Source organism: Carya illinoinensis, chromosome 4 (assembly GCF_018687715.1).
Source record: "Carya illinoinensis cultivar Pawnee chromosome 4, C.illinoinensisPawnee_v1, whole genome shotgun sequence".
NCBI classification, from domain to species: Eukaryota; Viridiplantae; Streptophyta; class Magnoliopsida; order Fagales; family Juglandaceae; genus Carya; species Carya illinoinensis.
Window position 1 is genome coordinate 13649880 of NC_056755.1, and position 11268 is coordinate 13661147.

An 11268-nucleotide genomic window follows, 5' to 3' on the forward strand; every position below is an offset into this window, starting at 1 on the left:
ATACAGTCATGGAGTGTGTAAACACTACACAATCGCTTTGTAAAATAGTGAGATCCATGATTAAAAAGTTAATTTTTTTTTTCATTTGGATCTCGCATTAGTTCACTTTTTTTAAAGAGACTATGTGGCGTTTGCAAAACCACGACTCATGTAAATATTATTTCTCCTATATTAATTGTATATTGATGAAGAAATATTAATTGGATACCCAAGCATAAACATCAACATGCATGCACGCCAGCCGTATTTAAGCATAAAGTATTGGAAATGATACACCTAATTAACATCTTAAAAAACCGTGATCTGACCACTGACTGAGATAGCCAACCACTGTACGTAGAAGCGTTCCTAGCTAGCTACGTATGCACTGTCCCCCTGGCCAATGATCTCCAGCTTATACCCTCTCGGCATTTGTCATCTGCAAGTAGTAGACCGAGCTTAATTCAAAGAATCAAAGCCTGCCAATCCAAGTAGTAGTCCAGAAGATCGTGGCCATACGTTTGTCCATTCATCTTTCTGCATGAAAAAGAAGTGGCATGCATTCGTGGGTTTGGTCTTTTCTTGCTCGATCTCTCTTATACTTTACTGTTTCTTGAATGCGGTAGGGGAAGATGATGCCCAATGGCCATTAGTACCAACCGGAGGAGTGGTGATTGAAGTTGCTTGCTGATTTTTCTGTGATTTTCCGGTCCTTTTACTCTCCGATTTTTGTCCTGTTTGCCGTACCTTGACTCCTCGTATCATCTGGGAGGTTTTTACTCGAAACTTCTTAGAATTAAAAACGAAAATAAAATAATTTAATTTGGAAAAATTATATTAAAGAATTTGTAGGATGAGAAAATCAGATGGTGCATATGCGTACATATTTGCCAGACTTGACGTCCGAGTAGATGACTATGAAGTCTCCTTCTTGGAGTCCATTGGCCCTCACAAAATCTCCTGAAATAATACCCTCAAAGTAAGTATAAGAAAAAATTAATGAAAATGGATAAAGCTATGCCAAAAAGATATAACCCACCTGTGTTTTCAAGCAGATACATCCTGCTTTTATTATTTGGCCAATACCTGCAACTCCATTAGAGAAGAAAAACAAAAAGGAACAAAAAACCAGCGATTATTTTGACTTTACTAAAATGAAAGATGAAATGTGTTGAGGATACTTTGCCTCAATCTCAGGCATAATTCTTGTAATCATTTTAATCCATGATTCTAGCCTAATTCTAAGATATTCTTTCCATTATTTCCATTGTCAATAATATGTAAATATTCTAGATTGATTCTAGATTGATTTGTAATATTCTCTGGCATGAATATAAATAGATATACGCACCACCTCAAGACGTGTGGTGAATTTTCTCCAAACTCTCTCATGGTATCACGAGCAGTCTTGGCTTAACATCCCTCGGTCCTTCAACCTCCCCATGGCTGCCGAATTCAACCCCACCCTCCTCCCTTTCAACACCATGATTCACATGGTTACAATCAAGCTCTCATCCTCAAATTACCTCCTATGGAAAAGCCAACTCCTTCCCCTTCTCGAGAGTCAAGACTTACTCGGGCATGTAGATGGAACACTTGAGCCTCCTTCCCGATCTGACCCACCCAACTCTCAGACACCTAATCCCAAACACCTGGCGTGGAAACTCACTGATCAAAGGCTCCTCAGCCTTCTTCTCTCTTCCCTCACCGAGGAGGCCATGGCCGAAGTTGTCGGCCTCTCCACCTCCCGCGCGGTCTGGCTCGCACTAGAGAATACTTTCAGTCACCGATCCAAAGCTCGCGAGATTCGTCTCAAAGACGATCTTCAACTGATGAAGCGTGGAACACGCTCTGTTTCTGAGTATTCCCCTGCCTTCAAGGCACTTTGTGACCAGCTTCATGCTATTGGACGCCCAGTTGATAGCACAGACAAGCTTCATTGGTTTCTCAGAGGTCTTGGCGCCGAGTTCTCGCAGTTCTCCACTGCACAGATGGCGGTTTCCCCCCTCCCCTGTTTCGGCGACCTTGTATCCAAAGCTGAAAGCTTTGAATTGTTCCAGAAATCTCTTGAACCTCCAAACCCACCCACTGCAGCATTCACGGCAACGAATCGGACCTCTGACCGTGCGAATTCGAAGACCCATTCCTCCCGCTCTCATCGTGGACGTAACGGCAGCACCAGCTCCTCCAATCGTGGCTCTGGCCGCAACTTCTCTGGCCAAGGACGTCGCCCTCCACGGTGTCAGATCTGTCGGACTGAAGGCCACTATGCCGATCGCTGTCATCAGCGGTACACTCGGCCAGACCACTCTGCTCACCTTGCCGAGGCTTTCAACGCCTCATGCTCCTTGACTGCAAATGAGGCCACCGACTGGTATTTGGACACAGGGGCTTCGGCCCACATGACCACCAGCCCATCAACTTTGGATCACTCAAATAATTACACTGGTAAGGATTGTGTAATTGTAGGAAATGGTGCTTCCCTACCTATTACTCACACTGGTACCATCTCTCCTAACCCAAATATCCATTTACTTGATGTTTTGGTTGTTCCTCGCTTAACCAAAAATCTTTTGTCTATTAGTAAATTGACATCTGATTTTCCTTTATCTGTCACTTTTTCTAATACCTCTTTCACTGTTCAGAATCGCCAAACGGGAAGGGTAGTGGCAACCGGTAAACGAGATGGAGGCTTATATGTGCTAGAGCGTGGACATCCTACTTTTATTTCTGTTCTTAAAAATAAGTCGCTTAATGCTTCATATGATTTATGGCATGCTCGTCTTGGCCATGTAAATCATTCCATTATTTCTCTTTTAAATAAAAAAGGTCATCTTCATCTTACATCTTTATTGCCTTCTCCACGTCTTTGTAGTACATGCCAAATTGCAAAAAATCATCGTTTGCCTTATTCACGTTCTGAACATCGCTCATCTCATGTGTTGAACCAAATTCATTGTGATATTTGGGGACCTTCCCCTATTAAATCCACTTCAGGGTATATCTACTATGTTCTTTTTATTGATGATTTTTCTCGCTTCACTTGGTTATATCCATTGCGTTTAAAATCTGACTTTTATGATATTTTCCTTCAATTTCAAAAATTCGTGGAAAATCAATATTCTGCTCGTATCAAAATTTTCCAAAGTGATGGCGGTGCAGAATTCACTAGCAATCGTTTTCAAGCGCATCTCCGCAATGCTGGCATTCATCATCAACTTTCTTGCCCATACACACCCGCTCAAAATGGTCGCGCTGAAAGAAAACATCGTCATGTGACTGAGACTGGCCTTGCTCTTCTTTTTCACTCTCATCTTTCTCCTCGCTTCTGGGTTGACGCTTTCAGCACTGCAGCCTACATCATCAACCGCTTGCCCACACCACTTCTTGAAGGTAAATCCCCCTTTGAGCTTCTTTATGGTTCCCCCCCGAATTATGAAAATTTTCGTCCCTTTGGTTGTCGTGTTTATCCTTGTTTGCGTGATTATATGTCTAACAAATTTTCTCCTCGTAGCATTCCCTGTATTTTTCTGGGGTATAGCCCTTCTTACAAAGGGTTTCGTTGCCTTGATCCCACCACTTCTAGACTATACATCACCCGACATGCCCAGTTTGATGAACATCACTTCCCCTCTCTCGCCACCTCTCAAGCTCAGCCTCTCTCATCTCTCCACTTTTCAAATTTTTTGGAACCTTGCTCATCCCCTACCGACACATCTTCTTCTTATCCCGCCCGCCCTTCTCCTACCATTACTCCATCCGGATCTAATCCATGTGTTATTTGTACTGATCCAATGGATGAGTCTGTGCAGGTTGTTGACTCTTTTGCAGGTTCTTCCCCGATGGCCTCAGCCTCTAGCCCATCTCCTGTTGAGTCTGACACCGCTTCCCCAGTTCATGCACTCCCTCCAGCTCCAGCATTTCCATTGGGTTCTCACCCTATGCTTACACGAGCCAAAGCTGGCATTTTCAAAACTCGTCACCCGGCGCATCTTGGTGTCTTGGGCTCATCTGGTCTTCTCTGTGCTCTTCTTGCCTCTACTGAACCCAAAGGTTTCAAAACCGCTGCCAAGAATCCTGCCTGGCTTGCTGCCATGGATGAAGAAATGCAAGCTTTGCAAAACAACCGCACCTGGATTTTGGTCCCTCGCCCTGCTAACACCAACATTGTGGGATCCAAATGGGTGTTCAGGACCAAATATCTCTCTGATGGTTCTATTGAGCGTTTCAAAGCTCGTCTTGTTGCCAAGGGCTATACACAGGTACCTGGTTTTGACTACACTGATACTTTTAGTCCTGTTATCAAGGCTACCACTGTTCGTGTTGTGCTATCCCTTGCTGTCGCTAACAAATGGCCCCTTCACCAACTTGATGTTAAGAATGCCTTTCTCAATGGCACTCTCACTGAGCATGTGTACATGGAGCAGCCTCCTGGCTATGTTGATCCTCGCTTCCCTAATCATGTATGTCAGTTAAAGAAAGCTCTTTATGGTCTCAAGCAAGCGCCACGTGCTTGGTTCCAACGCTTCAGCTCTTTCCTCATTCAGCTTGGTTTCTCTTGCAGTCGAGCTGATACTTCCCTATTTGTCTTCAGCACACACTCTGACATCATTTACTTGCTCCTCTATGTTGATGACATTATTATTACTGGCAACAACTCCTCTCTCATTCACAGATTTACCTGCAAGCTCAACTCTGAGTTTGCCACCAAGGACCTTGGTCCCCTCAGCTACTTTCTTGGCCTGGAAGCTTCGCCAACTCCCGATGGCCTTTTTATCAGTCAACTGAAATATGCACGGGACATTCTTACTCGAGCTCAGTTACTTGACAGCAAACCAGTCCACACCCCTATGGTTGTCTCTCAGCACTTGTCTGCAGAAGGTCCTCTGTTCTCGGATCCCACTCATTACAGATCTCTAGTTGGCGCTCTCCAATACTTGACCATCACGCGCCCAGATATTGCTCACGCCGTCAACTCTGTTAGTCAATTTCTGCATGCTCCGACAACCGATCATTTTCTTGCAGTTAAGCGAATTCTTCGCTACATCAAGGGCACTCTTCATTTTGGTCTCAATTTCCGCTTCTCTACTACTCCCAGTGCTCTACTTGCTTACTCCGATGCTGATTGGGCAGGATGTCCTGATACTCGTCGATCTACCTCTGGTTACTCCATCTATCTTGGCGGAAACTTAATTTCTTGGAGTGCTAAGAAACAACCCACTGTCTCTCGCTCCAGCTGTGAGTCTGAGTATCGGGCCCTTGCTCATGCTGCCGCTGAGCTTCTTTGGATCTCTCATCTTCTTCAAGATCTGCATGTGTCCCTCCCTCAGCGGCCTCTCCTTCTATGTGACAATAAAAGTGCCATATTTCTGAGCTCCAATCCCGTCTCCCACAAGCGGGCCAAGCATGTTGAATTGGATTATCACTTCCTTCGTGAACTTGTTGTTTCTGGCAAACTTCATACTCAATTCATCCCTTCTAATCTACAGGTTGCTGACATCTTCACCAAAAGTATTCCTCGACCACTTTTTGAATTTTTTCGTTCCAAGCTCCGCGTCTGTTCCAACCCGACGCTCAGCTTGCGGGGGGGTGTTGAGGATACTTTGCCTCAATCTCAGGCATAATTCTTGTAATCATTTTAATCCATGATTCTAGCCTAATTCTAAGATATTCTTTCCATTATTTCCATTGTCAATAATATGTAAATATTCTAGATTGATTCTAGATTGATTTGTAATATTCTCTGGCATGAATATAAATAGATATACGCACCACCTCAAGACGTGTGGTGAATTTTCTCCAAACTCTCTCAAAATGAACATAAACGAAATTAAGATCATGATTTATTAGTTTATACCTATAACGCATGTTCCATACACGGGAGGTCCCTATGTCTTCCATGGCAATAGAAATGCCATCTCTTGCCTCCAACTCTGGAAGATGGGTCTCTGCTTCCTTCTGATAAAATTTCCAAGTTATCCAAACCAAGTTTTATTGGCCCTTATAATTAAAGCGTATATATCAACAAAGTTAGGGAACAAAAAATCACTAATTAATGGAACCGTCCACTATCAAAGAAAGAAATGGAGACTACCTTTGGCAACACAATTCTTCCAAGGTTACCAACATCGCTCTGCTTCAGCACCTTCTGGAGTAGAAACCTCAAGTTCTTCTCCGGTTTCCATCCCTATTCAATCAACCCACAACACACGCATCATTCATTATTCGAAGCACTAAATTATCAGAAAATGTTTTCCATCTCTTCCCTAAAATATTACAGCATTTCACTCCTGGTGTGAAAATCAGAAACAAAACAACGAGCCCACCTGTCGTTTATCCGATGCAACTCTCCCCGGAAAATTCTGCCCCTGCATGGCCGCCGTACGATCTGCCGGATGTCCCATCGCAACCTCCACGGGCATCACCGGCGAGGCCGAAGCAGCCCCACTGTTAGCGGTTACAGATTGCCAGTACATCGAGTTTCCTGGATTGGCTTGAGCTGCTGTGTTGCAATTGTCATTCCCAAGCCTAGCATGCGGATCCGTATTCTCGCTTTGGTGCTGATTTTGCTGGTTATGATTATTGTGATGGTGCCTGTGGTGTGATAGAAACCTCCTTTGCCTTGCCATCCTCTTCTTCCTGGCTTCTTTAGTAGCTGAAGAACCAAACCTCAACAGCCTCTCGTCTTGATGACCACTGAAATAATGTTGATGTGGGTACTGATTTCCATAGCCTGCACAAGCTTGTGGAGCCGGATGAAAACTATTGGCTGGGAATGAGTTGTAATTAGATGCAGGAGCAAACCGTGATGGAGGCCATGAATGTGAGGAGCCCAGCATTTGATACTCCATCGTTGGAGCTGTGTAAGGACTGTGGTCATTGATCTTAGGAGCTCCATCTATATAAGGGCCAGTACCTATATACCCAACCATTGGAGGATACGCCGACGGAGCCTCCAGTACGGCGGTCGGGTCCGGAACATAATGCCGTTGAGGGATCCATGTCGACTGAGTGGTGAAACAAGGGTTTGATTTAGAAGTCGTGGAATTTGAATTGAGATTGGCGTTAGGGTTAGGGCTTTGGAAAGGGTCTTGGTATTGGTTGGGAAAATGAGTGGATTCTTCTTTGCTGTGTCGACCTTTCTGAAGATGGTTACTCTGAACCCATTCAAGTACAAGTTTTAACAACTGCTTCATGGCCTCTTTTCCTCCACCCAAGCGCTTAGCCGCACTTTCGATGGTGGCCTTCTTGATCCTCACACTTCTCAGGTCTTCAGCAGAGACAGTCTCTTTGTTAGTTCTAAGCCATTCCAAGAACACCTTGGCCATGTCTTCCGGATCCTTCTCCTCGTGGGTCTCTTCGTTTTTAGTCTGTGATATCAGCTGTTCATGTTCTCGACGAGCATTTTCTTGCATTGCATGTTCCTCTTCGGACATTTGCTCTAATTGTTTGAAGTCCTCGGGGGGATTATCACTTCGAAAGATACATGACGGATCAAAAAAATCGTTGTTTTCAATCAGATTCATGTATCCCAAAGTCTCCATCACATCCATATAGTCCACACCTTCAAGGCTGCTATCCAGCGGCTTAGGGGTCTCGGTGGAGGCGGTGGACGCTAAGGCTGCCGGGGGTGCATCCATTGGATCATGCTGGCCGTGGTTGAAACGACACTTCTTATCTTCATCTTCCTCTGCATCTGATTTCAGAAGCGCCCAAGAAGCAGCGTAAGAAGACGAGGAGGTCGAAGGTGATGACGGCGAGCAGGTGATAGCCTTGACTGGTGCTGGAATGGATGGTGACCATGAAGATGATGACATGCAAGGGAAATCATGAGGGAGAGGAGGGAAATGATCAGTATAAAGGATTGAAGCATCATGGAAATCAGCTAACATATTATATTGTTCATTTGCAAGCCAGATCTGCCTCTCATCAACACCCAGTAATGCTTCTTCTTCCTCCATGGCATCAAACCCACTAGAGTTTGCATCAATATTTCTAAACTCTGCATTCAGATCTTTATCTTGCACTTCTTCACCGTTCATTTTTTATTATTCCCAGAAATGATAAAAGAGGGTGTACGGGCAAAGCAGGTTAAAACTTGCAACCCTTCTCGGTTCTGTCGCTCTCAGATGGAGTTTAGAGAGAGAAAGTACGAAGAGCGAGACGAAAATGAGAGAGAAGAGGATAGGGTTTTCTATGTAAGGATATGTGCAGCAGAGGCTGTTTTGTTTCTGATTAAGGAAGCAAGAGGTAGAAGGGCCTGCTTTTTCCTCTCAGATCCTCAAACAAACTGAGAAGCAACATAAAGCATCTGGGTCTATCTCCACAGAAAATAAGATAAACAATAACGATCACCAATTTACCAACAAGGAAAGCGACCTCTCTTGTCTAATCTACGACTAATTTGTTACTTCTTATAAATTGTATCATTATCAGAGAAAAAGATCCAATATTTCTATATATACAACATCACAGAATCAAGAACAACAATTCAGGCTGACAAAAAACATCACTATAATTCACGAACACACAAAATAAAAGATACTATTTTTACACTTGAGTCATCGGAAACCAAGAGAAACGCGAAGACCAGGCTCAAATCTGGCAGACCAATCAACACGACCCTTTTCGAGACACCCACATGCCTAAACCTTTCTATATCTCAAACCCCCATGACTGTTCTGGTTCGTTCTAGGAAGCTCCCTTATCTCAGCACTCTTGTTGCGAATCAGTTCAAAACATTTTTGTTGTTATTTTTGACGGAGGCTTTACCCCATAACTTGAGAGACAGAGAGAGAGTGTGTTACAGCTTGTTTGGTAGTAAACACGAAACCAAAACCTGGTGCCGCTTTCTTTCTCAGCCTCACTCCGGGTTCCGTGCCACCCGCCATACGTTTCCACCTGAATGGTACCACTAGCGGTGCATTAGCCAACTTTATGACTTATGAGCAACATGATCAGAAAAGAGAGTAAATTATCCTAATACCGCATAAATGTTTTGTAAGAATTTTTTTTTTTTTTTGAAACAAAATATCCATATATTGATGTAGAAATGAAAAGATAGAGAAAAACACTATCAACATTACATAAACTATTCTAACTAGACAGTCGACATGACTTGCATTGGACCATCTTCAATCCAGATTTGCTCATTCTCATAATCTAAAGCTAACTTTACTAACTGGTGAGCAGCATAGTTGGCCTCTCGATGAACAAAAACAACTTGTCATTGAGGACGAATCATTAACATACTTCGAGTATCATGAACCAAAATATCATAATCTGCACTAATCACCTCATCATCAGAGTTCACAGCTTGAATAATAGTTTGAGAATCACCTTCAAACACCATCCTTCCCAATCCAAGTCAGCACAACTTCCATTGCCCTCCTTAAGGCCAGACCTTCTGCCATCACAGGCTTCACAATTGGCTTTTGGCTTGCACACACACAAGCCATGATATTCCCTTGCTCATCTCGTATAATGATACCACAACTTGCTCTATTAAGTTTGGTACTAACAGAAGCATCCCAGTTTGCCTTCAATGTTCTAAGTTTGCCTTCACTCGAAATATTAGAGGGAATTGCATCTGTGCTTGTTAAAGAACTTAAGAACGGATATCTATCTGCAGTAGCTGCTATCACCACCTGTTGAGGGCTTTCTAGATCTTTTCCATGCACAAAATAATTTCTCCTTAGCCAGATCCTTCACATAATAAAATAGACTAGCTGAGATTACTACATGACTCCTTTTGCACATTTCAAAAGTCGTTTTACTATATATGATAATTCGAAGTTCTAAGATTACTACATAGAATAATATTTTATCTTAAATAATAATTATATATGACATCGGTTAATTATACATGTGAACTTCTTTTATATGGATCAGCGTTTTGGCTTGTAATTAAGAAACTAATAATATGTCGAACTTATATCCTGATCATCTTAGCCAACTATACTAGCTCTTCACCTTTTGAAAGGAAGATCGTTACCAAATTAGACAACATCAGAACATATATACATTGTAAGTGAGCAGTTCAAGTTTTTGTGAGCATATCAGGTAAATTGTAATATTGGTAATATTCAAGTTCCTGAGATTTGAATCGCATTAAAGATCGAGTAAAGGTCATTCCTTTATGCATGGATCGATCGTTGCTTGACGAAGGAATAGAGCTAGAGAGAAGAAAAAAAAAACTATCCATTTTATACGATCAATTTGCACTTGTTCGTGCTCGAATAAATAGATTTCCCAACCAAAAAAAAAAAAAAAATTGGTTTTGTTCTATTTTGTTAAAATCGCCTTGTATATCACATCGATAGTCAAAAGTAGTAAACGTCTAAAGAATAAATTAAATTAATATTTATTAGTAGTTTTTAAGACAAAAAAGCATTGCTCAAGCACCACCAATACGCGCAAAAGAAGGACCTGCCATCCGTTGCATAGTGCTCTACCTTGGTCCCTGCCTTTGTACTCACAATGCTCTGCCTCCGTACTTATTCAAGAATGAAATTCATCTCCAATGGAATAAAGACGTGGCTAAATCTCATTGTAACATTTGGCTGGTTTTAATCTATAAATACTTGTACACTGTAGTGAAACATTTGGATTATTTTTGAGACAAGCATATACATGGAATACACGAGTCAAGTCTTTCAAGACTTTTATCAAACACCTACTGTGGTTGCTAGTATCATTGTTTAATATGGTATCTAGAGCCAGGTTAAAGGCCAACGCCTTCACCCCTCCTGTGTTCTTTGTCCTTTTTTTTTTTTTCCTATCTTTTCTTAGTTCTTGACCGCCCTCTATGGCGTCTCCAGAACCCAATTGTCTCGAATACCAACTCTCCCAACACTGCCATTGTCACGGCGGCCAATCACTCCATCACTATCAAACTTTTCGGTGATAACTATCCCCTTTGGAAAGCTCAGATAATACCTCTCTTAGTAGGACATCAACTTTAAACCTATGTTGATGGCACCTTCCCCCCCCTCCCGCAACCATTAATGGTGCTGTGAACCTTGAGTATCGACATTGGGTGCTTCAAGACCAGTTAATCGTCTATGCACTCACCGGCTCTCTCTCTTTGACGGTCCTTTCCCAAGTTCTTTAGTGCCGAACCTCTCATGAAATATGGTTGGCACTTGAGAATATCTATGCTGCTTAATCATCAGCTCACGTTCTTCAAACCCATTTTTCACTCGCTACCTTGAAAAAGGGTGCTGAATCAATCACTGACTACTATCATAAAGCTCAATCCCTCTCGGCTTCTCTTAGTGCTGCTGGCGA

The 11268-nt window shown here is 42.7% G+C and overlaps 1 protein-coding gene across 7 annotated transcripts; it reads right to left on the bottom strand.

The window, feature by feature from the left end:
• Window positions 1-215: 215 nt before the first annotated feature.
• Window positions 216-8817, bottom strand: LOC122307850 (B3 domain-containing transcription factor ABI3-like). 7 transcript variants are annotated; one of them, XM_043120960.1, is made up of 7 exons: window positions 8534-8814; window positions 6306-7762; window positions 6074-6166; window positions 5837-5937; window positions 1019-1071; window positions 863-939; window positions 216-768 (listed from the first exon to the last, which is right to left on the bottom strand). In XM_043120960.1, the coding sequence occupies exons 2-7, from the start codon at window positions 7617-7619 to the stop codon at window positions 583-585; spliced, it is 1824 nt and encodes a 607-aa protein (XP_042976894.1). In that variant the 5' UTR covers window positions 7620-7762; window positions 8534-8814; the 3' UTR covers window positions 216-582. The 7 variants fall into 7 exon arrangements, with proteins under 7 accessions (XP_042976894.1, XP_042976887.1, XP_042976888.1 ...); XM_043120953.1 differs by having other exon boundaries at window positions 6306-8817; XM_043120954.1 differs by having other exon boundaries at window positions 216-765; window positions 6306-8816.
• Window positions 8818-11268: the final 2451 nt, after the last annotated feature.